A 26245-nucleotide genomic window follows, 5' to 3' on the forward strand; every position below is an offset into this window, starting at 1 on the left:
CAACGAACAACCAAGCAACCAGGGGCACGGCACATCGCCGTCGTCTATCAAACATGATTGTCCCACGCTCATCTTGCCGCTTGGCCAGACAAGCTCTCTCGCAGCTGCAGCTCTCACGCCAAATTGTTGGGGCCAACGCAGCACGTCGTCACATGAGCGCCGCTGCATACCAATCAGGCGGACTGAAGAATCTCCTGCGTGTTTCTGAAGAGGTTGCCGATGCCGTTGCCACAAATAAGCCGGTTGTGGCTTTGGAGTCTACAATCTACACACACGGTGCGCTGGGCAATGATCTCGGTCTGGAAGACATTGTCCGTCAGGGCGGCGGTGTTCCTGCTGTGTGTGGTATCCTGAACGGCGAGCCTATCGTCGGAATGACGGAAGCTGAGGTTGCCTTCATGGTCGATTCTGGCACGGCGGGCAAGGTGTCGAGGAGAGATGTTGCTCACCTCGTTGGACTGGTAAGTCACTAGATAGCATTGCGCTATCATTCATGTTGGTCCATTGACAGACGTCTTCTGCACACATTCCATGCCTCAGTTCTAACATATCTCAGGGAATCACTGGAAAGAAGGTCCATGGCGGCACCACCATTGCCGGAACCATGCTACTCTCAAGACTCGCAGGCATCCGCGTCTTCGGCACTGGCGGCCTAGGCGGCGTTCACCGCGGCGGCGAGAACTCCCTCGACGTCTCCGCAGACCTCACGGAGCTCGGCCGCACGCGCGTGGCCGTCGTGAGCTCAGGCTGCAAGGGTTTCCTCGACATCCCGCGCACGCTCGAGTTCCTCGAGACGCACGGCGCCTTCGTCGCGACTTTCGCCGACGGCAGAACCGGCAACGTCGATTTCCCCGCCTTTTGGGCCCGCGAGAGCGGCACAAAGAGCCCCGCGGTCGTCCAGACCGAGCGCGAGGCCGCCGCCATGATCTTGGCGCAAGAAAGCCTAGGCATCGAGTCCGGCATGCTCTTCGCCAACCCGATCCCCGAGGAGTACGGCATCCCCCGCGCGGAGATGGACGCCGTCATCGAGACGGCGGTCACGGAGGCCATTGAGAAGGGCTTCACGGGCGCCAAGAACACGCCCTACGTCCTCGGCAGGATCAGGCAGCTGACGGAGGAGCGAAGCACGCTGGCCAACAAGGCGTTGGTGAGGTCCAACGTGGCGCGGGCTACCAAGATCTCGGTGGAGCTCTCGAAACTGCTGAACGAGGGCGTTTCGAAATCGTAAGTTTTCGATTTCGTTGTATATAGCTCAGCCGGGGACTCGGACTCTGACTGCGTAGATAGTTCTTCGAGCACGCATGTTTCTGGTTATGACATTCCCCCTAAAGCTACCGTCAAAGTGGAAGAACCCAAGTCCAGCAAGGCTGATGTGCTTGTGGCGGGCTCCGTAGCGATTGACCTGAGCTGCGACTACCATCCCCTGGGTGACAAGAAAGAGGTCGCGCCTCATATGCAAACCTCAAACCCTGCTTGTATCAACCAGTCCATCGGCGGCGTCGGTCACAACGTCGCTCTAGCAGCTCACAGAGTAAGCAAAGACACGACAGTACGCCTATGTAGCTTGATCGGTGACGATGTGTAAGCCCGCTCCCCCCTTATACCTACAATTCCACACCTAACGAAGTGAAAAGCGCCGGCGCAACCGTCCTGTCCTCTCTCAAAGCTTCAGGCCTCGAGACAACCTACATCCGCCAGCTCACCTCCGAGTACCACGTCGCGAACCGCACGGCGCAGTACGTCGCCGTCAACGACGCCGAGAAGAACCTCGTCATGGCCATGGCCGACATGGGCATCTTCGCCAACCACTCCTTCCCAGACTACTGGAAGTCCGCCGTCGCCGGCGCCAAGCCGGCATGGCTCGTCGTCGACGGCAACTGGAGCCCCAAGGACGTCCGGGCGTGGATCGACGCCGGCCGCGAGCAAGGGTGCAAAGTCGCCTTTGAGCCCGTCTCGACGGCCAAGTCCATCGGTCTCTTTCCCAAAGAGCACCCGCACCTCGGCGTCTTTCCCAGCCCCGGCATCGACATCGCGTCGCCCAATAATTTTGAGCTTAACGCCATGTATAGCGCGGCCAAGGAGAATGGCTTCTTTGATACGCCCGAGTGGTTCGAGGTTATTGACGCCTTCAACATGCGCGGTGCGCGAGACCGCTTCGTGGCTCTTACGTCCAAGGAGATGACTGACGCGGGCATCCCCGTGCAGACGGTTCACCTCCTGCCGTACATCCCTACCCTAGTCACAAAGCTGGGGTCCAAGGGTGTTCTCCTGACTACGATTCTGGGCAAGAATGATCCCAGACTCAAGGACAGAAACGAAGAGAAGTGGCTGCTTACGAGAGGCTACGTTGATCATCCCACCGTCGGCGGCGTCTACATGCGCCTGTTCCCGCCTGCTGAGAAGGTTGCCCTCGACGAGATTGTATCCGTCAATGGGGTTGGTGATACATTCTTGGGAGTTCTCATTGCTGGCCTGTCAAAGGGGGGCAAGGTGGAGGACTTGATCGATGTCGCGCAAAAGGCGGCAGTCATGACGCTCAAGAGCCACGAGAGTGTGAGCCCTGACTTGGAAAGGCTGGATGGGGCCCTAAAGGCTTCTGTGAGGAGTTGAGAGCATCATGAAGTTACCCATGTAGAATAGAAAAGTTCGCGGCGTTCAGTGAGACTTGACCCTTTGACCTGCTTCATGTATACCGAACGTGTTGCGTGCTCTTGTGATGATATGTCAGCAGAGGCAAACTTGACTGTCGAACAGCTGGGTTGTAGGAGTCGAACCATATGCCTGAGAAACACCAGCGTCCCGGTTTGTTCATACTAATCAACCACTCAGCTGGATGGCCTCGGCAGCTTCGAAATGCGGGGTGCTCCGTCCTTTAAATCTATAATCTATGTACCCTTTACTCTGCTCCTCTCGTAGTCTTGTAAGTCAGGAGTTGAGGATAAGATCGAAAGGCAAGGTTGGCGGGTTCCCGGGGTTTGGGTCTAGTCGGACTGCATGTGAGAGTGATGCTGCTGCCTTATATCGACGTTCTTTCTTGGTGATATTATTCATTCTTTATGTTGAACACATTCTCTTATAGCGTTTATCATTCCCTAGACAGCTAGCTCCCTTCGCCCTACGTATTCGGATTCGAATACGTTTACCAACGTGAAGCCAGAGGCGAACCTGGCTACACGCGACTATATTCTTCGCTTCTGAGCTATGGAAAAAAAAGAAGCCATGGTTCTTATACCAGCCTAAGGAAGTGACAGTGCTGTCACCAAGTCGATATCAAGACCGTGTTTCTTACTATAGCTAAACACTAGATGTTATGTCGAGGAAAGAATCCTAAAACGAGTTTTAGCTACTGAGGGTAAAAGCCAATACTTGCCCCCGACTCTCAAGCTTGCAGACAAGTACCTAGCAGCAAGCATGCCTGTCCAGGCCGGCAACGTTTGATGTCCCGGTATCAAACAGGTATACAGACACGAACAGTAAGAACGAGACATCATTTCTCATGTAAAGAATAGAGATTCACTTCAAATTTTCACTTGACGAGAGAAGAGCCCTGATCCGGCTATGAACATCATGAACGCGTCATATCGGAACGGGATTGTTTGAGCTAGTAGCATTCATATACAGCCATGGAAGTGAAGTAGTTTGTGAAAGAGAGTGATGACAACACGGCGTCTAGATCTCTTGACTATCTAGATCTGTATGAGAATTGCCCTGCACAGTCTCACAGCAAGAGATATTCAGTGCTAGCAAAGTTGCATAAGTCTCAAACAATTGTTGCGCCCAGAGCAAATGGCGAAATTACATCCTCAAATACCAAGCCCTCAATGAAAGGGGCCTTTGTCAATCAGAGGCAACAATACAATGCCAGCAACAAACAAAAAGAGATGAAGAATAGCCTTGGCTGTGGGGAGACTTTGTGCGTGGACTCTTTACTGTACTTCTGCTTATTGACATAGATGGCACAATCTATAACAAAGGACATGAGAGGGCATTTGAATCAGCATTGCTCAGTATAGGAGGATACTGACAAGACTTTGTTTGTCTGATGATCCAGGTCAAATAATTAAAACCCGTTTTCATTCGCAATCCCAACCTAACCCCGAAATTTTGTTATTTTACAAAGTACAACTTGATGTGCCCGATGATTATGCAATGCCCATGTTGTAAGAAGCAAGCCCCCGGTAGAGCGTCATTCTCGGCGCCCGTGACCAGTCGCACGAGTCAAAATTTCTCAACAACAACCAATGGTTCTATCCCTCCTTGACCACTGTTTTGCGACGTTCCAAGCGATGGGAGTAGTTCTTGTCCTAATAATTCAGCTCTCCGCCGCCGCCGCCAGCGACGTGATCGAGATCCTCGTAGCTCTTGAGACTACGTCCCTGAGTGGCCTCCCGTGGGCCGACAGCCGCTCCACCGCCGGCAGCACCGTCTCCCCACTTGCCGGCGCCACCGCGGCCTCCTCCCCTCATACCACCGTCCCAACGGGGATTCGGGCGTCGGTCATAGGGACCGCTTCGGTAGTTTCCACGGCTACCGCTCATACCTCCGCGGCGAATGGGGCCAGAGCCTCCGCGGTCATCGCCACTAGCATTCCATCCGGACTGCATACCGGGATGTCCGCCACCGACGAACGGCGGGAACCCGCCGGGTGGCATGGGGAATCCAGGGATGGGCATCATGCCATTCATAGTAAAGTTCTGCAAGTTGAATCCACGAGGGGTTCCAGTTGCAGAAGAACCATTAGCCGGAGGGAAGTGACCGTTGGAATTAGCATCGGTCCTTGATGGAGCAATGTGAGATGGGTCCATGACATAGGCATTGATAAGGTGGAACTGTGGAGTTGGTTAGCAGCTGACGTCAAGTAGCTGGGAAAGGTGACTTGCCTCTTGCTCAATGGTTTCGAGCCATTCGTTGTGGCGCTTCTCGACGTGCTTGCGCCAGAAATGCTCTTCCTTGAACAACTTGGCACACTCGGGAACCTTGCATCTCCATTTGTGCTCGTCCTCCTGCTTGACGTATTTCAGCAGCTCGTCACTGACGGCATCCTCAACGGGGCGGCCTCCAAGCTTGCGCAGGTCTGCCGTTTCGGGCTCAAGGATTTGCATAATCTTGTCCTCGAAAGTCTTGACCCAGTTGTAGGCGCGAAGCAGCTGTTGTTCTGCCTTGCCGGTAGTACCGCGGAACTTCTTGTCCTCAGTCGCTTCGCCTTCCTCCTCGATCTCGCTGCGCTTCTTGCCAGGGAATGGCTCCCCATTGGCACTAGCACGCGCAACGGCCTTGGCGGAAGTGCTAAGGGTGGTCCTCGGGCGACGCAGGTGACCACCGGGGCACTTGCGAGTGAGCTCATGAATTGAATCGCTCTCAAAGACACAGAAGAAGCAAAAGTTGTAGACGCGTCTGAGATACTCAATCATGAGATCCAGCTGCTTCTTCTTGACCAGGAGGTCTTCGTCGTCAACGTCGTCCTCCTCAACAGCACCTTCATCTTCGTCATCGTCAATGGCACCATCCTCTCCGTCTTCCATGCCGTCATCAACGTCGAGGTCACGCTCCTTCTTGGCCTTCTTCTTAGGTGCAGTGACTGCGGGCTGAAGGCGGCCGCCGTTCTTAAGATCGTCGACACGTTCCTCAATCTTTAAGACGGCGTTGAAGTCAGAGCCGAAGTCTTCCTCAAACTTGTTGACAAGTCGTTGAACCAGGCCCAAGTCCTTCTCAACTCGCTCGGGTGCAGAGAAGAGATCCCAGAGAGCCTTCTTTCTGGGGTGACTGGGAGGGTTGTGCACACCGACGTGGCAGACGAAGTCGCCCCTGACTTCGTCCTTGACAGTCTTGCCGTTGACAGCATCAAGTGCCTTCTCAGCAGTCGACACGACTGCTGGCGACTTCAAAGGCATATCGCCATCCTCATTCTTGGGGTCGACGCGGTCAACGACTGCGGGGGCAACTTCTGATGAAGGGTGAAGCATAACCCAACCAATACGATGATACCGCTTGCTGGGGTTGGGATCTGACAGAGAAAGCCACTTGAAGCCGCCCTCTTCTTCGCCGAGATGCTCCTTGCAGAAAGTCTCGAGGTTTTGTCTGCTGACATGGGGCGCAATGGTCTTGATGAGAAGGGTGGGCTGGTACAGGTTCTCGTCTCTGATGTCACCGCCGTTGGCTGGCACAAGGTCTCCCACGCCCAGGATCTCGTTGGCGGCGGTTGCTTCACCTTCCTCCTTCTCTACGAGGCCTCCAAGGCCATTAGTCTCGCTCTTGGGAATTCCCTCCAGCGAGAACTCGTCAAAGGTTCCGGACTCAAGATCTTGCTCCCATTGGCTGTAAGCGCCACGGCGGAATTCGTTAAGCTGGGCTCTGAAACCGTCACGAATTTCAGGGACGTATCGCTCGCGGAACCACTGCTCCTTCTTGTGCTCGCCAACGAAAGTGCGAGCCATCTTTGCTTGAAGTTCTTCCTTGTAGGCGTCATACGCGACCTGAATCTTGGCCTTCTCCTTTTCGCGCTCTTCTTGGGCTTCACGTGTGCCTCGGGCACGTTCCGGTTCACGGCGACGGCCAGTACGTTGGCGTTCCTTCTCCTCCTTGATCTTTTCGTTCATCCTCCACCATTCGCCAAAGTATGAGAAGCCGACTTGGTATGGGAGCTTGACGGGATCCGCAAGGGGGTTGACTGTCATCGGCGCAGAGGCGCTACTGTCCTGTCCAGGGACGTAGCGATCAATGTTGGCTGGCGGTGACTGGATTCTCCTTTCCCGGCGGTCATCGCGATCTCTGCCACCAGCGTAGTCGTCGCGACCGCGACCCCTTGGCTCATATCGGTCGATAGCAGCTGGGGATCGTGAGCGCCGTCTGTCACGGTGCTGACGCTCATGGCCTGAAAGATTTGTCAGTAATTGACCAGGAAATCCTTGCCAGTTCAAGGCTCAGTATCGTGGAAGAAGCCTCGACAAGAAACGACCGGAGCCATTGGATGGGATAAATCAGAGATCCTACACACCAGGCGATCTACCGCGGTAGAATGTGTCAGCTCGCTCTTCCTTGACTCGCGTGTCGTCGCGACTGCTCCACGTCCTGTCACCCGGCGAGCGCGCAGAGTCTCGATGTGAAGAGTAGGAATCCATCGTGGATATGTCGCGCTGAGTCTAGTGTGTGGGACGGTGAATGGCGTCTTTGTTGAGTTCAATTGACCTCTTCAGCCAGATTAAGTATCGCGTCGGCGTCGGGTAGCTGCGTGGTTGCTACTCATGTGATTTCGTTTCGCTTGCTCGATCGAAGGAAGGAAGGAGGAAGCCTGTTGATTGGCAACATGATTGCGGTTAGAGAAATCATTCTGCAGGCGGAATACGGGACGGCTTCTGAGGGAAACGGAAGAAGAGATAGAGAAAGAATTGAGAATTCGGGACGGAAGTAGCAGTAAAAAGTGGTGCAGCTGCCAGAGGGCAAAGATGAGTTGAAAACCGACTCGTCACTCTGACGATGACGGTGCAAACGGAAGAAGAAGAAAGACGGAATGCCAAGTGAGGCCTGCTGAGAATGATTGACAAACGAGGATGGTTGGACAGGCAGTTGGGCGGGAGTAAGAATGGATGGTCTGGGAGAGGGAAGACAGGAATAATGGGGATTGAATTGAGGTGATGGATGGACAATAGGTTGCGGATGAGTAAAGATAATGCAGAAAGAAAGGGAAGAACGAACTATTCCGATGGCGAGGGCGTATGCCTCGACGATAAGACGCGTGATGTTGTCGTGATCCAAAAGGTAGAGGGTTTTGGGATGCACGAAGGAGAGGTTGAAGATGGGAAGGCTGACCCGACTCCGTACTCAAAGGGCGACGAGACGATGGGAGCGAGACACGAACAAAGGGTCGGCTGGAGAGGTCCACCTTGAGCAAAACGGGCTTAGTGTTTCTTTCGGAGGATCCTCGGCAGCGACGGCACTCTTAACTGCATACGTCCTCGTTTTCGCATATGTGCTTGCTAGATACGAGTCGTTGACTGATCTGCACCTTTTCTAGGTACAAGGGAAGTACCTTACCTTATGATGGATAAGATGCCGCAGTCAATCAAGTCCAAAAAGAGTCTTTTCGAGTTGACTATGCCTTCTCTACACAATGCATCCCGGGTACTGGCAAGCGCAGTAATCAGTGCCTTCCTCGAGACCTGCTAATGCTGTCGCAGCTGCCCCCAGCCGTGACAGGCGGGTCAATGTCCAGTGGAATTCAATTGCTGGAGAGCTGCAGACAACGGCGGTCGATCCCAGCGATCTCCAGAGCTTCACCCCTGTAGCGGCAGAAGCATGTCCATCTGAGGAACGGGGGTCCCCATCTGCCAAACTGCCACCTCAGCTGAGATAGAATGGGCGGATAGACAACGTGACAATTTTCACTACTTTGACCCAATCGTCTTTCAAGAATTGACAAGCACCACATGCACCTTCTGATTCGTGAGTACGTCTGTCTTGCGCTTTCCCGTTCGTCAACATCGAAATTCGAAGTAGAAGTCGCCAGATTGAGGTGGTTCCTGACAGGAGACTTTCTCTACATTGCGTCATAGCTCTCCTGTTAGAGGATAGCTTCCTCGCATGTCGGACTGAGACCCGCCCCGAGGTTACTTCTCACCATCCGCATCGCATGTTCCAGACGAACCGTTGCATTTTACTTATAAACACACCACTCGCAATTATCGCGTCTAATACCTTTCTCACAATTCTAGTCAATTTCCCACCGACTACATAACCGAAATCGGCCACAATGACAACCTTCATCCCGGCCCTGACCTTACCCCACCAGGTCTTCGAGAATGCAGCCGCCTCGATCCTGCTCCCCATAGCTCTCGGCACGGCCGTCGGCTTCTCTTCGCGGCGTACGTTCCCCTTGAGGATACTTCAAACCCTCAAAAAAGGCGATACTAATAAAGCTCATGCAGCCAAGGATACTAAGAAGACCTATGCCGCCATCAAGAACCCTCCCGGCCGCCCTCCCGCGTGGGTGTTTGGTCCGGCATGGACTCTCCTTTACGGGTAAGCCTAACTTCCTCTCCCAAAACACTTCACCAACACGATGACGCTGTTCTCTGGTATCTAACAAACCCCCCTTCAAGACTAATGGGCTACTCCGCCTACCGCGCCTTCCACACGGGCCTCTCCCCAACCTCGACCCTCTCCCAAATCGCCGACACAAAACACGGCGCCACCCTCTACACGATCCAGCTCGGCCTCAACCTCATCTGGATGCCCCTCTTCTTCCTCCTCAAGCGCCCCGTCGCCGCCACCGTCGACATCCTCGCCCTCCTCGGCATAAACTCCTACCTCGCCTATCTCTGGGGCTCCGTCGACGCCGTCGCCGGCGCCTGCCTCGTCCCCTACCTCGGCTGGCTCTCCTTCGCGACCTACCTCTGCGCGGGAGCGGGCTACCTCAACGACTGGGACCTCAAGGGCGCCGAGGCGCGATACGAGGCCGAGCAGGCTGCCAAGGCTGGGAAGAAGCAGTAGTGTTGTGATTGTTACCGCTGTCGTGCGGGCGTGTGTGACTCGTGCAATGGTCTAGAGAAGGAAGATGACGAGGAGGAGTGGACTTGGTGGGCGTATCTGCGTGCTATGGCGTTCTAGTTGGTTATTGGCTGGCCTGTTCCTTACGTTGAGCGTTTACTAGGAAAATAAATTCGATATCCATCTTTATGAAAACATGTGCTCAACGTATGAATTGAAAACCGTTCAACGGGCAGACAATGTCTGAATAGCTTGTAATAGATGAAAGGCGTACAGTTGTCACAGGTCATACATAGCCGTATGAAAACTGACGAGAATATAGGACAGGAAGGACTGGTCGACGTGGGTCTCAGCAGCTGTCGAGTAAAGCATTTACGTTACTACCATCATCACAGCCAACAAGTCGCAAAGAATGCGTGGTACCTTGGTTAAGCCAGCAAGAGTAGTCTTCAAAGAGGAAGCCCCGGACGGTAGATGGCAACACATCAAATCGTATAGCCTTTGACTCAAGGTTGTATATAAAAGACTCAATAATCTATGCTTACGTCTCTTCCCAACTTTTGGTAAAAACCCACATCCATCTAGCCGGGCCAATTCTGCCCAAAGTGTATGCACATGTATAAGTATATATACTGTTTCCGGAATCGTATCCCCTTGTACGCCTTCTAAATGCCAAATTGTATAAAACCACCTCCCCGTCTTCCTACCACAACAGCAGCCACAACCACCCAAGTCTAGGGATATCTCAAAAGGGTTTCGATACGTGTAAAGGGAAAAAATGACCTCTACTGCAGAGGGAAATGTCGCTTGAGGCCGTCAAAAACAATGAAAATGAAGGCCGAGCTGGGCGCCGAGCGAAGGCACGTAATGCCACAGCCCCGGTACAGACCCCTCAAGCCGTGTTGCCGCCAGACGGCCGCGCCTTCCTGCCAGAATGACCGGTTCAGCGCTGCGTCGCCGATAGCTGCCGTCTGCATGCGCGACTTGATCGTGTCGGCCGGGAAGAAGAGGAAGTTGTATGACACACCGCCCGAGGCGCCCGCCAGCGCCTGTTGCCACAGCGGTAGTGGCTTCCCAACCAAGGCGTCCTTCTCTACTTGCGTCTTGGCCGACCTGGCGTTGAGCACGTTGAACATCTTCGTAACCGTCTCCTTGCTGCCGAACCATGCAGCGCAGCCGCCCGACTCGCGGATCAGAGTACCCATCTGTCCATGCCAGAAGCCCCTGATGCCTTGGTGGCGGTAGATATCGCGGACGACAGACAGCGGGCGCAGCTGTTGTGGTGCCCCCAAGCCGTCGGCGCCGGCAGGGGCCTGGATCTTGCACTTGACGAGTTCGACGGGCGTCAGGACGTATGAAGTGAAGAAGCCGGAGAAGGCACCGGTGAACCACAGGGCTGAGAGTGACAGCTCCTGGCCTTGGGGCGTCCAGCCCGACTGGTATACGGCGGCGCGACCGATCCGTTCGAAGAAGAACAGACTGCTGTTCTCGAGCGCGGCTCCGACGAGCGGTGCGCTGATACCGCGGTATAGGCCGCGGAAGCCTTCAGCCTTGAAGGACTGGCGAAAACAGTCGATCGGGCCCTTGTAGCGGAGGGGCTGGTTGTCGGGCTGGGATTGGAGGCGGACCTTGACTGTGTCGAAGGGGTACTCGATGTATTTTCCGACAACGCCGGCGACCTGGCAGTAATTGGCTCGTCAGCGAAATTCGCTCAAGGCTTCATTTGCAAGCGGGCAACTTACTGATCCGTAGACGATGTCCTCCATAGCCTCCAGAGCCGCGGTACGGCTCTTCTTCAGCGACACGGGTGCGTCATGGTGGGGAATCTCCATCGCTACTGCGGCCGAGTCCATTATGATGGTAATTGCGAGGTGCGATGGCTAGCTGATAGCTGCCTGAGCTACTTGGAGGTCGTCAAAGGTATGCGTCAGGTCGGACGAAGGATCGAGCACCTCCAGTTATCCCTCAAAGGTCGGTGGGACGAGGGGAGGGGGTTATTGTGTGTTTGAGCGAGTTGGTCGTTCGACGAAAAGTACCAGCCAGGATACCGCGCAGCTCAACAGCTTTTTGGGTTGCGGCCGTGAAACTTCGAGACCACCAAGTACATCAAAGAGCAAAACAAGAAACAAGTTTGCTCAAAAAAGGAGCAAGTGTAGGACGTCTGGTTGAATAGAAGGCTATTCAGCACTGTCCTCACTGCTCCCCCTCGTACTGAGTTGAATCAGGGAGGTGGGATGAACGTACAGGAAGACGGAGTACGGACGGGTACCGCGGGGCAAAAGCGAATGTAGCTGGGCAGTGTCCACGAGTGTGTCACCCAGCAAGCGCGCAACGCCCAAGAACTTTTTTTTCGGGGGTGGGTGGTATTCGATCAGAAAAATACCCACCGATACCGGGGAGGGTTTAGTTTAGTTTCCAAGTTGGGGATTCTTTGCACCAAGCTTGCGACCAATTCGAAGGGCTTGTTTGTGTCAGTGTCGATCCCGTTGGGTGAAATAATTCTCGCAACGTTGAAAAGCCCGCGCGCTAGAGAGAACGAGAGAGAGGGAGCGCGGGAGGGAGGCAGCCCAAAGACTCAGAGCTCAGAAGAGGAGAGAGAGGGAATTAACAACGTGGTTGTCAAAACGGCCAGCTCATGACTTGAAGAGGCGCATGGCATGGGGTTTATACTAGAACCACCATGTGAAAGAAACGGTGAAGGGCGGGCGCGCAGGTAGGAAGGAAGCGCGGAATTGCAAGTTGCTGGTGGAGTTTTGGGCGGCACCAGCAAGGCAAGGTCAGCATGGGAAGCGGTACATTCCCATCTTCCATGAATGAGGCAACTTGGATGTACCTATGGTACTATATACCTTGAGCCAAGTCACCTTGGGTCGGGTTGCAGAAAATTCTCTTGTCCTCTTTCCCTTTCCCGCTTCTGAATAAGGTACCCTGCCTGGTCCTTTTCATCGGGCACTGCTTCCTGCGTCTTGCAACGGGACACTAGGCGCACTTTCCAAGCCTAGAACATCCCTGGGGGTCCTGACATCAGACCGAGGGAGGAACATTGCGTAAAAGTGCTCTTCTTGGTGGGGTTAACTCTGAAGTGCCCTGTCACTCTGGCCGGCGGGAGCTAGGCAGTCGGGTGAGTTCTTGGAAACCCCGAACCGATGAAGGCGGGTGCTGAATCCTTCCCCGCTGTCGGTGTCAGGCACAGCAAGGAGCCCCGCCATCTGGGCAGGAACCAGGATCATACACAGTAGATATCGAGTCTCAATAGGCAAAAAGGTACTTGAGGTAACGAATCTGTTGGAACAGACATCCAACGACAGACATGAATTTTAGGGATCAAATAAGGTCTCAGGACGTACATGAACACCCACAACGATCAGACACAGTTTTGTCCAAAAAAAACAACAGTATGGGACGGTGTGGAGGGGCGACAGGAGAGACGGCACAAAAGTAGAGACGCTAACAGAACCGAGGCGCCGACGATAATGGCTCGGACATAAAATTTTTATCAGATCAGATTATCACGATAATCTATGAGGCCGGACCTAGTCCACTTTCATCTATTCAGTCTCTTTCCTCATCCACTCGCCATGCTACCGTCACCCATTACCCTACATTAGGCGCCCCACTGACCCCCCTTGCCTGACGACTGCTGCTCCTCTCCACCGGCCCTCTTGTGCCCTCGTGTGGGTTTCTGCTGCGCGGCCTCGTGCCGCCGAAGCTCCTCGGGCACACGCGAGATGGAGCTCTTGGAGAGCATCTGCTTCAAGTCGTAGAATAGGTCCGCATCCTCGTTGCCCAAGAATGTAATGGCAACACCACTCTTGCCCGCGCGACCCGTACGACCGATGCGATGCGTGTAGCTCTCGATGCTGGTCGCCATGTTGAAGTTGATGACGAGACTGACGTCGGGCACGTCGATACCTCTTCCTGCCAAATCTGTCGCCACGAGAACCTGCGTCTGCCCATTGCGAACCGATGCCAGCGCCGCCTCTCTCTGCTCCTGCGTCTTGCTTCCGTGTAGCGTGACTGCAGAGTAGCCCATCTGTTTGACGTCTCGCGCAACCGCGTCGCAATTGCGCTTGATGTTGACGAATACGATGATGGGCGGGGCAAATTCTCCAGCGGCAAGGATCTCCTGCAGCCGCTTCTTTTTCTTGTCCTCGCCGGACACCATCTCGACCCGTTGCTCGACCGTATCGACGGCCTCGCCAGCATTACCGATCGTGACGATGGCCGGGCGCCGCAGATACTTTCTCGCAATCTTTTCGACAGTCGGCGGCATGGTGGCCGTGTACATCATCGTCTGTCTGTACCTGTCCCTGGCACCGAGATAACTCTTCATCAAGGTCGCATTTTCCGCATCGTCCGTGTCGGGCTTCTCGTTGGTCACCGGCAGGGCATCGAGAATCTTGTTCACTGACTCCTCGAAACCGAGATCGATCATCCGATCTGCTTCGTCCATGATGACGTAGCAACATTGAGACAGAACAAGAACGCGTCTTTCGATGCAATCAACCAGACGACCGGGAGTCGCGACAATAATCTCGGCACCTTTGCCCAATGCATGCACCTGTTCCTCCATGGAGTGACCACCCACGATGCTGACTACGTTGAAGCCAAGCGGATCGGCGAATTTGTGCGCTTCCGTCTCAATTTGCTGGACCAATTCACGCGTGGGCGCCAGGATCAAGGCGTACGCTCCGTCGTTTTTGTTAATTTCCGTTAGAGGCGGTAGATCCGAGATGTAGACCAGCAACGGCAGAAGAAACGCTGCAGTTTTACCCGAACCAGTGACAGCCACACCGATGAGATCTCGAGCCTGCATCGCGATAGGAATGGCTGCTCTCTGAATGGGCGAAGGGTCCTTGTAGCCCACTCTGTCGACGATCTCCAGTAGCCTTCGCGGCAATCCTGACTCTTTCCAGCTGCGCATCGGGTTGGGGATGAGACCACCCTTTGTCGCAATGCCAAAGTCTTCCTTGAAGATTCTCCAGTCGCGTTCCCGCATGTCTTCGAGTGTCTTTTTCGACCAGTGCTTGCCCAGGCCTGACCGATCTGCGCGCTCCTTTGCCTTCTCTCGTGCTTTGTAGAAGTCCTCCATGAACTCCTTTGCCCGTTGCTTTCCGAATTCGCGGTCTCTCTCCTCAATCATCCTTGCCCTTCTCCTCGCAATCTCTTCGGCTTCTTCGGTGTACTCGCCAGACAGACTGCCGAATGTGTAGGATTTCAGGGTTGTCGAGTTGGACTCGTACATTGGGTCGTTTTCGAGCGTGGTATCTTCTTCCGCATCCCATTCGAACTTGAACTCCGTTGCCCTCTTGCGCTTCTTCTTCACCGAGAAGTTGGACTGTTTGTTCACCTCCGGTCCGAGATACCGGTTGCGCAGCAGGTCGGCCTCGATAGCTTCTGCAGTCTTCTTCTCCTTGCCGTCCTTCGTTGTCGTCTTTCGTTCTGGCTTTTCCCGCCCGCGGCCTCCGGCACCTCGACCGTCTCTGCCGTTTTCCGTGCCATTCATGGCCTTGGGACCAGTAGGAACTCTGCTGCCATATCCATTCTGCGCTCTGTTATCGCCCGTGCCATTCGCTTCGGAAGCCCATTTCCTCTCCAGTTCTGCCTTCTTTTTCGCATCCTCCTCGGCTTTACGCTTGCGCTCTTCTTCCTCCTGTTTGGCCTTCTCTGCTGCCTGGCGCTCTCGTTCCTTCTTTGGGATGAATCGTAGCTTCGATGATGCAGCATCGGCGGCCTTCTTCTTTTTGAGAATCTCTTCGAGGTCCAAAGGGACCTTCTTCGCTTGGTTGGTGCTCATTTTCAGGTTGTGTGTGGTGCTGTGAGGGAAGGATGAGGGAAAGCTTGCTGGGTTCGGAGATCTTCGTTATGGCAGTACGTGTTGAGTAGGTGCCGAGAATGGTGGAAACCCCTTGATGCGACAAGGTCCACAGTTTCACTATCCGGGGTGGATGCAACAAGTGAGGGGATTGGAAGCAGTCCCTCGCAAAATCGTCGGCCGCTTGCAAGTTGAGTTGGGGCCTGGTGACTATGTATTTCAGAAGTTAAAGACGAATGATTTATCTCAGATACCTCGAGAGAAGGCTGCGATTTGCGCCACAAGTCAGAAGGCGCCACACAAATGCGACCCAATCAGATCGCAGAGCTTCCGGCAATTCTTTCCCAAGCTCTTAGCTCCTACCCCTGTCAGTAGTATGCACGTACAGGGGTGGATAAGGCTGGTCTTCTCCCAAATTTGTCCAATGTATCGATTGAGAGAGCATCTTCGAACGGAAACTGACGAAGAGAAATCGCCCGACGAAACCCTCCACTCCCGTTCACGACAACGACCTGGCAATGCCACAGCGCTTGCACCAGAGGACATAAAGAAGACAGATACTCCCCTCGAGCATCCCGAATCCATCCACACACAATGGCCGCCGCCGAGCAATATATTCAGCTGGCAAAGACGCTGCCGGCGCAGCTCCAGCGCTTCTTCGCCCGTTGGCCGCCCGCCGCCATTCTGCCTCACAACGCGGCGACGCCCAAGACGGGTTTCCAGGAGATCACCCCGAACCCCTTCAAGTCGCAGAAGCACGCCGTCACGGGCAAGTGGCACGACCCCGTCTACTCCATGCGCCGCCAGGCCGAGATCGTCAAGCTCGCGCGCCAGCACGGCGTCGAGGAACTGCTGCCCCATACGGTCAAGGGCACCGAGTACAGGATTGCGCACCGCGTCGAACACGGATTAAGGGTGAAGGGTACCGGTGTTGGGCAAAAGGTCAAGGGAAAGATTCACGAGAGGATGGTGCAGCCCAGGTATGTCTTTACATCCTTCATTCGCAGTCGAGGAAACCTATCTGGGCTTTTGGACTGTTGGTCAAGTCGGAAAGAAATACTAATCATACATCTGCAGAATGGAGAAGAGGAGAGCGGCTGTGTTGGCGATGCCGAAGCTCATCAAGGAGTGGAAGAAGGTAAGCATTCATAATCTCATCGGATACTTGTCTGGAAACGGTATACTGACAAACTTGCACTAGGTTGGAAAGAAGAACTGGACAAGATTCCCCAAATAAGCACTCTGTTCGCACTTTCCACTTGCGCTGCGTCAATACCATAGACGATGTACATATACCATGTATTATCATGTATAAGAAACGAACTTCAATCAACTCCCGCCGCCTTGAACCCCATATTTGGGGATTTCCCCACGTCCGGGCAACGGGAAAATATTGACCTTTCCACCACATGCTCAGAAACTGGTGCAGATTAACGAGAATCACTAGGAGAACTTGACTTGGAAAGACTAGCTGCTGGTCACGTCTTCAAAAGCCATCTCGGAGGTTCATTTTCGATTCGACACTTCAACCACAAACCACTCACGTGATCCCCGCAGAAACAAGCTTCCCAAAAAACTCCAATTCGCCAGGGAAATTTTCACTTACAATCCCAAAAAAACGACAGCCCGCAATCCAAGCGGCCCTGCCCGCCGCCGCCGTTCTTCTCACTTACCCTCTTGGCCCAAAATGACTTCTTCATCCGCGGCTCAGGGAACAGGGCACACGCACTACGCGATCCTGGGTATAAGTCGCAAACTCGTGCAGGAACAGTCACCTACGGCGGGGCCGCAGCAAATCATCAAACGGGCCTACCACCGCGCCCTCCTCCAAAACCACCCGGACAAATACCCACAATTCAAGAGTACTTCTCCCTCCAGTACAACCACCCGAGCACTCTCTTCTTCTGCTACTGCCGCCACCTTTTCAATCGACCAAATCTCATCAGCTTACAAGGTCCTCTCGGACCCCAAGCAGAGGGCTGAATACGACCGCGCTCTAGACCTGGCACCAAATAATCAAGGTCTCCAGCGCGGCGACGGCGACGAGGAAAAAGCTTTTCAGACGGGCATCGAGGTCGTCGATCTTGACGACCTGGAAGTCGAGGAGCCTCCGTCAGACGGTCCCGAGGCCATGTGCTCTTGGTACCGTAGCTGCCGGTGCGGCAACTCACGCGGTTTCTTTTTCACGGAGGCGGACCTGGAAGAGGCGGGTGAGAACGGGGAGCTGCTCGTCGGTTGTCAAGATTGCAGTCTTTGGATGAAGGTACATTTTGCTGTTGTCTCGGATGATTGATGAAATGAATTGGGAAGGATGTCTCTTCAGACGAACATAGAATCAAAACACGAAACAAAACTGAAAAGACGCCGTGATTACCAACCAATTGTAATGAGGCCATGTCCATCTTGTCGGCTCGTTCACTCTCATGTTTGAGAGTGTACAAGTGTCGACCGAACGGATCCCTTAGATGATCTTTGCGATGTGTGCCGCCCTCATGCCAAATTGTCTCGCCGCATCATGATGAGTGCCTTCTTCTCAGCCAATCTCAACTCCGTGGCCGTTATCTTTCTATCACGCATATTAAGCGTTCAAGATCCTCTTCTCAAAAACATGCCGTCCTCCAATGTCTAGCGTTTCTGTCTTTGGCAATCGTCTCTCCAGCCCACCCCATAAGTCTGACTTGTGCTTCAAGCTGTTTGTAGACTCATACCTAAGTTTCAGCCTGTATGACTGGGCTCTTGGCCTTCTATGGTCGAATTGACGTCTCCAAGTTGTCCATCTACATGCAAATATGTCGAGCCACTTCACCTTTGTCGACCCAATTGTACTGGTATAGAACACTTTAGACAACATCCCACCATTACCAGGTCAGAACTACTGGCAGTGCCACACAACTGTATCACACGATTTTTTCGAACTGTTTTGCCGGATGTGCTTCTTTGAAAGCAATTTTAGTCTTTTTTTGTTGTTGTCCAGACGGCCTTGCATTAGAGTCTAAAAAAGCAAACGTGGAATCAACCTCCAAAATGCTCTTCTTTAGCCCCCAGCCAGCCCCGTGCTAGGAAAAATCAACCCCTTCACAATTCTTGTGTATTGCCTAAACGATGCCGATTCGCAAAAACGAAATCTCCAGTCCACACTCCGTAGACACCAGTCCACCCAAATCCGGCGATGAACGCAGGTTGCAGAATGCTACGAGACCAATCACACCTTACTCAGCCTTGGGCTCCTCAGCGGCAGCAGCGGCCGGCGCCTCGGCGGAGGCACCCTCCTCCTTGGCGGCGGCGGGGGCCTCGGTGGTGCCTGACGCCGCGGGCTCAGCCTCAGAAGAGGTCCAGAGGGTCTATATTCGTTGTCAGCGGCTTTTCTTCTGCAGAGTTGGTCAGAGTCACTTACCAGGTTGTCACGGAGAAGCTGCATGATGAGGGTAGAATCCTTGTAAGACTCCTCGCTAAGGGTGTCAAGCTCTGTAGAGACGTTAGTGGATTGCACCTGCTTCGAGGATGACGATACGGACCGGCAATGGCATCATCGAAAGCCTGCTTGGCAAGGTGGCAAGCCTGGTCGGGGGCGTTCAGAATCTCGTAGTAGAAGACGGAGAAGTTCAGGGCGAGGCCGAGGCGAATGGGGTGGGTAGGGGGAAGCTCGGTCTGGGCAACCTCGGTGGCAGCCTTGTAGGCCTCGAGGGACTTGTCGGCAGAGTCCTTGCGGCGATCGCCAACGGCGAACTCGGCAAGGTAGCGGTGGTAGTCACCCTTCCTACAGTGGTTGTCAACATATCGTCCCAAAACCGAAACAGACGCAAATGCTTACATCTTGTGGTAGAAGACCTTGGACTCGCCAGACTTGGCAGAAGGGATGAGGTGGGCATCGAGGACATCGAGAATGTCGTCGCAGATCTTGGCAAGCTCGGCCTCGATCTTCTGGCGGTACTCCTTGATAAGGCCAACCTGGGAAGAGTTGCCCTTGGACTCCTCCTTCTGCTCGATGGAGGTGACGATTCTCCACGAGGCACGGCGGGCACCGATGACGTTCTTGTAGGCAACGGACAGGAGGTTGCGCTCCTCGACGGTGAGGTCACGGTCCTCGGAGGCGACGATCTTCATGTTCTCAACCATCTCTGGAAGCCCAATCATCAGTGTAATCCATCTTGTGCGATGAGAGATAGCCACGTACCCTCGTAGCGCTCAGCCTGCTCAGCAAGCTTGGCCAAGTACACAGCATCATCCTGACCCATTGTGGCGGTTGGTATCTGGAACGTTGGGATTGGTTAGCACGTGTGTCAGGAGATGAAGCCAAAATTGCGTTCTAAGTGTATTATGAATGTGAATTTTGGACTGGTTGGCAAATAGAAGCGCAAATTGAATTCGCAAGAGCGACGGGGTGAATTCAACGAGAGAAGAACGAGTTGCAGCGTATGCGCCTCGCTGACTTCATGACTTGGCTTCGGCCCCCCGCTCCTGGTGGGGTTTTGCGCCTGACCGATCAAGATAGGGCGCGCAGTGTCGGTGAAGCTCTCAATCGATGCAGAAAGATGGCCGGATGGCAGCTTCGTGAAGCGGTCGACGCAAATCGGTGACAGTCGGTTGTTGGGAATCGGTGGAAGGAGATTGCGGCGAGGGATGCGATGACGACAGAGGGGGCACGGGGGGATGGGGGGAGGGGACCACGTACCTTGGTGCGATGTTTTGAGGTTGGCGGGGATGTTCGAGTGGAACGATGGATAAGTTGTCAATGGAAGATTCCCGTGTCGAAACTCGAGTTGGATCGGAGCAGGGGAAGAGAGCGTGACGAAGGGTAAATAGAGGCGGGTGTGGGCGGTTTTGCAAAGGTAGTGCGAGAGTTTTGTGAAGTTGAGAAATGGATGAGACGAAAAGGTGATGGATGGAAATTGAGGAAGGGGCTCTGGGCTGCACAATACGTGAGGTGGCCCAGGCAAGACAAGGCAAGGCGACTGGACTGACTGGGGGGGAAACACGCTGGGGCGGTAGGTAGACGTAAGGTAAGGTAGGCAGGAGGGGGGGGGGGTGGCTGCTGCCGCACCGACTGGACTGGACGGGAGCCGACTTGAGTGGTTGACTTCCTGCCAGGTTCCATGGGCACTGGGCAGGGACACACTGGGCTGGTGAGCCACGCTCTGGCCAGTCACGGTCGAGGGGCGTCTCAACCAATCCCCATCTGCGGCGAGCTAGCCCTGGAATGGCCGGCTCACGTGAATCATCCCGGGGTAGCGTCAGGTATTGCGGCTGTGCTCTGCGGCTGAGAGAGGCACCCCTCCAGAGTGGCAGAGCCCCCAAAGTCTTTCCAAACGTACGCATAATGCCTCCAGGGCTCTCCAGACTCTCCGTGCCTGCCTTAGGTACGCTACCAACCTGACTCTGCGACAGATAGTGGGGGGTACGCAGAGGTACATTCTCATACCTCTTTCCGCTCCCCTCTTCGGGTCCAATTCCCCGGGCTCTTTCCACAGGACACCGGGCCTCGCTCAATGCGGTCTTCCTCTCTCATTGCTTGTGGAAGGCCTTGAATCCAGGTACAAATATGATCAAGGCATACCCTATCTAACATGCCTCGCCACAAGTAGCCTGGTTTTGATCCAGGGCCTGCAAGAAGATAACTTCGTATACCAGTTCGCTGCCGCTGACCCTTACTTACCTATCCAGCTCCGACCTTGCTACACCCAGATCACGTCACCTTGTTTGTTGTTGCTTCGCTTTCCATGGCCAAACTCTACCACCAGACTCAGAGTTTTGATCTCCTGGGTCATATGCATACTGCGTACTTGCTTTCAAATCATACAACCTGCAAGTTGATGCGAGGCCAGACTCCTCCTGTCTTCTCTCATCCCACCTCGTCTCTTCTTTTCATGCAATCGCCGAGCGGCCACCGTGCCCCAATTCATCCTTTGAGTTCAGGCACTTGTTCCGTTGTTTGGTCACATTGGATTGACTTGCCTGACCCCAAGGTCTTTGAAAGCAAAACATCTTACTTCACGTCAATGTAGGTTGCATGCTGCTGTTCGTAGCCGGGACCCCTTGAACCAAGAAGGTGTGTTTCCTCGGCTGCCGTTGCCTGACTTGGCAGAGGGGATGGCACGAGATTTGGGAAGAAAGAGGCTATCCTTTCCTCTTCCTCACTAGCAGTCTGAAGCCATGAAGCCATCTCATGTTTTGCCCAGGCAGCACTTATACACACGGCGTATGGGTTCTCTGTGGTCTGCAGAGGGCAGACGTTCTCCTCTCCACTAAAATGGTACCTCGGGCTGCGAGACAAAGACGAAAGACGTCGCACCACGATGACTACACACCACCGGCACCCCGTCGGTCGCCTTTGAAGCGACAGATCTCCCGCATTTCTCGTCCACAGTCCCGGGGACCATCCCAGTCGAAAAAGGAGATTCAGCCTTGCCGGAGATAACAACAAGGGCTGATAAGGCTGCGACCTACGGAGTACCTACGGGCTTACGGATATCTGGAGAATGCAACCCACTGTGGAATACTGGACCTACGAGAATCATCGGAATGGAGATATGCGAGTCCCATTTTATGCATAAGCCGTCTCGGAGCAACAACACCGGCAGACCGGGTAAAACACCACACGCCTAATTCGCAGCCCTTGGTAGGTGCTCATAGATTCTTGCAGTTCAGTCCCAGCAAAAGGATAGCGTCTAGCATAGTTAAACGGTGCCCAGAATATGGAGGCAAATTGTTGTGTTGCGTGTTGGTCAGGACGGGATTATGCGGATGCTCACAATTGCATCAAAGCTTCATCGACTGCTTGGCCCATCTTGAGTACTGCGTACAGCAAGCACATTGAGTCAGGACGATTTGGCCGCATGCAGGTGACCACCACTCAGTGGCCTGAGGAAAGCACACTCAGGCAACCTCAGCGCAGCTCTCCGGTTCAGTGAACCAAACCCGTCGAAGCCGAGAAATGCCGGCACGACCATGTTAACGAGATACCTCGCTCACGCCGGGTATGACGTATCACATCCTCGTACCCCCATAGTCGGGTGAGGAAGGACAGACCGGAGTAAGCAGAAGCTCCCTCCCCCGACCAAGAAAGTGACCAGGCACTCCGTAGTTTGACAGGATCAGATCATCCCCTCCTCGTCCAATAAGCTCCCAAGCAGCATAGCAGCGTAGCCCCCCCTTCCCCGAGCAGGAGCTATTCCAGGCATTACCAGCACCCAGATCCCCACAATCCAACCTATCACAAAACCCGTCCGACTTGCACCATCGTCATCGGCCAACTTGCTTCACTACAAAAACATAAACACCTCCAATTGGAATCCCCAAAACCCCTCGAGCACCCTCTAGATACTTCTTTCAAAATGATGCGCATCGCTGCTACCAAGGCCGCGGCCCGCCCCCTCACTCTCGCCTCGAGAGCTTGCTTCAGCACCACTGCTCGCACCATGAGCGAGGGCGACACTGGAGCTCCCTCCAAGTACGGAGGCGGGTAAGTCTTCGCTCCTCCTCTCACTCTCTCTCTCTCTCTCTCTCTCTCTCTCTCTCTCTCTCTCTCTCGCAGCCCCCTTCCGCACAAACGCAGTCGTTCCCATGACCCATTGTCATTATCGACAGTTCGAAAAGCGAGGCTGCAATCGACAGCGAACAGATCCAAAGAATGGAAACGAGCACAAAGGCTGACAATTTGCCCAACACAGTGACGCCTTCCAGAAGCGCGAAAAGGCCAACGAGGACTACGCCATCCGCCAGCGCGAGAAGGAGAAGCTCCTCGAGCTCAAGAAGAAGCTCAGCGAGCAGCAGGCCCACCTCCAGCAGCTGTCTGACCACATGTTCGTCCACCACCTTTCATCCTTCCACGCCTTTCCACCTTTTCCCCCTTCCAAACCCGCCCCATCCGCGTGCAATGACGTCGACTTTGTACATTTGCTAACAACGGCACCCAAAACAGTGACGAGATCACCAAAAACCAGGGTGGCGAGCACAACTAAATTCAAAATCATAAAGATGCAATTTCCCCCCCGCTTCACGGAGGAGGTCTTTTCAAAGCGATAATACCAAATGGAGAGGATTGGCTCAGGGAAAGCCGGACAAATGTACTAAATCTGAAAGGGGAAAGCAGAGACTGATGATGGTCCGCGTAAACGCGAGCAAACGTCTGAATTTTGAAGCTTTTCAATCTCATGTAAACCATTCAAGAAACAAACACCTGGTATTCACCCACAAGTTCTATGCTACTGTACAACGTACTCTTTGTGTTGCTCAATGCATTACCACCTTTGCGGTGCCGAATCCATCCAACTCAACTGTTGCTAAGCGACCCATCTCTGTTCAAGAAAGACCACCTCAAATTGAGCGATTAATGACAACCAACCCCCGAGATTCCGAGTTGTCTTTCATTGTTGCATGTCCTAGCCCCTTGTCTCTCGTAACCTATGCTGCCTAGCAAAAAAAACCAAACTCTGCACGAACCCTTTACCGTGTGTCCTGACCTTCATCAACGCCGGCCCATGTAAGATCGGTAAAAGCTCTCTGCAGCGTCGTTCTCCGGCGCTCCGTATTGGCTTCCCAGGTTGTTGTTCGCCTTCTGCGCGGATGAGACCTTGGCCTGCAGAGATGCGGCGTTGGAGTCGATCCATTGGAGCTGGCCGAGATGACCATTGAGAACGCGAACAATCTGGCTCAACTGTAGATGAGAAGGTCAGCTTTGCAGGTGCAACATGTGGGGAAAAATCAATATCACTTACGGGATCCTCAGGCTTGGTACCCTTGCTAAGAGTACCAGAAATGTCGTTGATCTCCTTAACCATCTTCGACAGGTCTCTACTCTTCTCGTCAAGGTTCTGTGTGAGCTTCTCGGCAAGCTTGTATGTCCGCTCGCGCTCCTGGTCGGGTCCGGCAAGGGTCTCGCCCTGTCCCATCTGGCGGGAGAACATCTCCTTGACGTCGGCCTCGTAACGGTTCAGCCAGTCCTCAAGTTCATCCTGCTGGCTCTCGACGGCTTGAAGTTGGCGCTCAATCTCGTGACTCGCCTTCTCGGCCTCGAAGGTGTTGAGGTAGAGCTTCTGAATCTTCTCGCCGTTGTCGACCAGGCCCAGATCCCAGTCGGCGACCTGGTTGGCGTAGTGCTTGAAGTCCTTCTGGTATTTGGACAAATCAGAAGCCCACCGTGTGATGATGTCGTCCATGGACTTGTTCTTCAGGCGAGGAAGCTGGGACGTGGGGCCAGTGGTGGAGGCAGCGAGGGTATTTGAGTTGCCGGTTGTGGCAGATGTGGTGGCGGGCGTAGTGCCATTCTGAGCTGATGTTCCAGCTGCCGGGGTAGCTGCTGGCTTAGCTCCGAAAAGACCACCAGCTGCAGCCGTTGTGCTGGGCGCGGCAGCTGATGTGGTTGTAGCGGCGGTAGTCGCAGTCGCCGCAGGGGTAGAAGCTGGCTGAGAGGTGCCAGCTGCAGGTGTAGCTCCAAAGAGTCCTCCGCTCGCAGGCTTGCTCGCAGGTGTAGCTGCGGCCGCACCACCAAACAGCGACGAAGGTGCCGCTGCGGTGGTGGGAGTAGAGGCTGAGGGTGCAGCAGGCTTCGCGCCGCCAAACAGACCTCCAGTACTTGCGCCAGCCTGTGTCGTGGCAGCTGCTGGCGTCGAAGATGTGTTGCCGCCAAACAGACCACCGGCGGGGGCCGCAGCTGGTGTTGAGGTTGTAGGAGTGGCAGGCTTTGCGCCGCCAAAGAGTCCACCGCCGGCAGCGGGAGCAGCGGCAGAAGTGGAAGCCGGCTGTGCTGAGGTAGCGGTGGCAGCGCCTTGGCCGAAAAGACCACCGGAGCTAGGAGCGGCGGCAGCAGCAGGTTTTGAGCCTCCGAATAGACCACCGGCCGCAGCAGGCTGCTGTGGTGTTTGACCGCCGAAAAGACCACCGGCACTGGCTGGCTGCGCTGTAGATGCAACCTGGGACTGAGCCGCACCACCAAAGAGGCCACCGCTGGCGGGAGGTTTGGCCGTCGAAGCAGCCGTAGCCGGTGCGGCGCCGGCCGCAGCAGATCCAGACGCCGCAGCAGCTCCAAACAAGCCTCCAGTAGCTGGCTTCTTGTCAGCAGGCGGAGCTCCGGCTGGTGTGGTAGATCCTCCTAGAGAGAACATAGGCTTTGCGGGAGTGGCCTGGGTTGCTGGAGCACCGGCGGGTGTGCTTGAGGCGGCCTTGTTACCAAACAGGCCTCCAGCTGCGGCAGGAGCGGGTGTGGTCGACGCGCCCGCTGCGGCATTCTGACCGAACAAGCCTCCAGTGGGAGCAGGACTGGCAGTGTTTCCACCGCCGAAGAGACCTCCAGCTGGCTTCGCCGCCGCACCTCCTCCAAAAAGACCTCCTGACGATGCGGCCGGTGTGCCGGTCGAGGCAGCGGCACCGCCACCAAAGAGCCCTCCAGTAGGCGTGGATGTGCTAGGTGTAGAAGCACCGGCTCCTCCAAACAAGCCGCCAGATGCGGGAGTCGAAGAAGCACCGGCAGCGGGCTTGGCGCCAAAGAGACCTCCTCCAGCCGATCCAGGCGTTCCTGCAGCAGCGGCCGGCGTGCCACCGCCAAAGAGTCCGCCTGCTGGTTTCTGTGCAGTGTTCTGTCCGAAGAGACCTCCGCCTGAAGCCGGTGTGCTGGCGGTCGATCCAGCTGCCGCTCCTCCAGATCCTAGGTTGCCGAAGGAAAAGCTGGGAGTGCCGCTGGAGGCAGCAGCGCCGCCGAAGAGACCTCCAGATGCGGGCGCAGAGGTTGCCGGGGTCGAGCCGCTGTTCGACGTCGGCGTAGCTGTGTTACCAAAGCTGAATGACATTGTGTGGAAGATTCGTGAATCGATTGGGGCCTGTCGAGATGAAGCCTAACGGAGTCTCGCAAGCTATGTGCGAGCTAGTGACAACAAGCTGATGTCTGGACAATCGTGTTTCGTTCGGTTCAGTGTCGTCGCATTGAGGTGCGAATCGACCCCCTAAAGCTCTGTT

At 54.7% G+C, this 26245-nt stretch overlaps 10 protein-coding genes across 10 annotated transcripts; 5 read left to right on the forward strand and 5 right to left on the reverse strand.

The window, feature by feature from the left end:
• Nucleotides 1–53: 53 nt before the first annotated feature.
• Nucleotides 54–2610, forward strand: CCOS01_13721 (indigoidine synthase A like protein; the record flags this gene model as incomplete). Its single annotated transcript, XM_060461866.1, has 4 exons — nt 54–461; nt 557–1224; nt 1288–1581; nt 1635–2610. The coding sequence occupies 4 exons, from the start codon at nt 54–56 to the stop codon at nt 2608–2610; spliced, it is 2346 nt and encodes a 781-aa protein (XP_060307586.1).
• Nucleotides 2611–4304: 1694 nt separating this feature from the next.
• CCOS01_13722 (arsenite resistance protein Ars2) lies at nt 4305–7118 on the reverse strand (the record flags this gene model as incomplete). The annotated part of the gene is made up of 3 exons (XM_060461867.1): nt 4305–4829; nt 4854–6871; nt 6995–7118. The coding sequence occupies 3 exons, from the start codon at nt 7116–7118 to the stop codon at nt 4305–4307; spliced, it is 2667 nt and encodes an 888-aa protein (XP_060307587.1).
• Nucleotides 7119–8746: 1628 nt separating this feature from the next.
• Nucleotides 8747–9486, forward strand: CCOS01_13723 (TspO/MBR family protein; the record flags this gene model as incomplete). The annotated part of the gene is made up of 3 exons (XM_060461868.1): nt 8747–8858; nt 8922–9015; nt 9096–9486. 3 exons carry the CDS (start codon nt 8747–8749, stop codon nt 9484–9486), a joined length of 597 nt encoding a protein of 198 aa, XP_060307588.1.
• Nucleotides 9487–10268: 782 nt separating this feature from the next.
• On the reverse strand, nt 10269–11336 carry CCOS01_13724 (uncharacterized protein; the record flags this gene model as incomplete). Its single annotated transcript, XM_060461869.1, has 2 exons — nt 10269–11162; nt 11226–11336. 2 exons carry the CDS (start codon nt 11334–11336, stop codon nt 10269–10271), a joined length of 1005 nt encoding a protein of 334 aa, XP_060307589.1.
• A 1751-nt stretch (nt 11337–13087) lies between these two features.
• Nucleotides 13088–15280, reverse strand: CCOS01_13725 (pre-mRNA-splicing ATP-dependent RNA helicase PRP28; the record flags this gene model as incomplete). The annotated part of the gene is made up of 1 exon (XM_060461870.1): nt 13088–15280. One exon carries the CDS (start codon nt 15278–15280, stop codon nt 13088–13090), a length of 2193 nt encoding a protein of 730 aa, XP_060307590.1.
• Nucleotides 15281–15892: 612 nt separating this feature from the next.
• CCOS01_13726 (uncharacterized protein) lies at nt 15893–16535 on the forward strand (the record flags this gene model as incomplete). Its single annotated transcript, XM_060461871.1, has 3 exons — nt 15893–16278; nt 16376–16436; nt 16500–16535. The coding sequence occupies 3 exons, from the start codon at nt 15893–15895 to the stop codon at nt 16533–16535; spliced, it is 483 nt and encodes a 160-aa protein (XP_060307591.1).
• A 450-nt stretch (nt 16536–16985) lies between these two features.
• CCOS01_13727 (CSL zinc finger) lies at nt 16986–17591 on the forward strand (the record flags this gene model as incomplete). The annotated part of the gene is made up of 1 exon (XM_060461872.1): nt 16986–17591. One exon carries the CDS (start codon nt 16986–16988, stop codon nt 17589–17591), a length of 606 nt encoding a protein of 201 aa, XP_060307592.1.
• Nucleotides 17592–18507: 916 nt separating this feature from the next.
• On the reverse strand, nt 18508–19533 carry CCOS01_13728 (14-3-3 family protein; the record flags this gene model as incomplete). Its single annotated transcript, XM_060461873.1, has 5 exons — nt 18508–18639; nt 18693–18763; nt 18814–19055; nt 19110–19416; nt 19473–19533. 5 exons carry the CDS (start codon nt 19531–19533, stop codon nt 18508–18510), a joined length of 813 nt encoding a protein of 270 aa, XP_060307593.1.
• Nucleotides 19534–22629: 3096 nt separating this feature from the next.
• On the forward strand, nt 22630–23320 carry CCOS01_13729 (uncharacterized protein; the record flags this gene model as incomplete). Its single annotated transcript, XM_060461874.1, has 2 exons — nt 22630–22757; nt 22966–23320. 2 exons carry the CDS (start codon nt 22630–22632, stop codon nt 23318–23320), a joined length of 483 nt encoding a protein of 160 aa, XP_060307594.1.
• A 442-nt stretch (nt 23321–23762) lies between these two features.
• CCOS01_13730 (uncharacterized protein) lies at nt 23763–26079 on the reverse strand (the record flags this gene model as incomplete). Its single annotated transcript, XM_060461875.1, has 2 exons — nt 23763–23951; nt 24013–26079. The coding sequence occupies 2 exons, from the start codon at nt 26077–26079 to the stop codon at nt 23763–23765; spliced, it is 2256 nt and encodes a 751-aa protein (XP_060307595.1).
• Nucleotides 26080–26245: the final 166 nt, after the last annotated feature.

Source organism: Colletotrichum costaricense (assembly GCF_030867565.1).
Source record: "Colletotrichum costaricense strain IMI 309622 chromosome Unknown Scaffold_18.1, whole genome shotgun sequence".
NCBI classification, from domain to species: domain Eukaryota; kingdom Fungi; phylum Ascomycota; class Sordariomycetes; order Glomerellales; family Glomerellaceae; genus Colletotrichum; species Colletotrichum costaricense.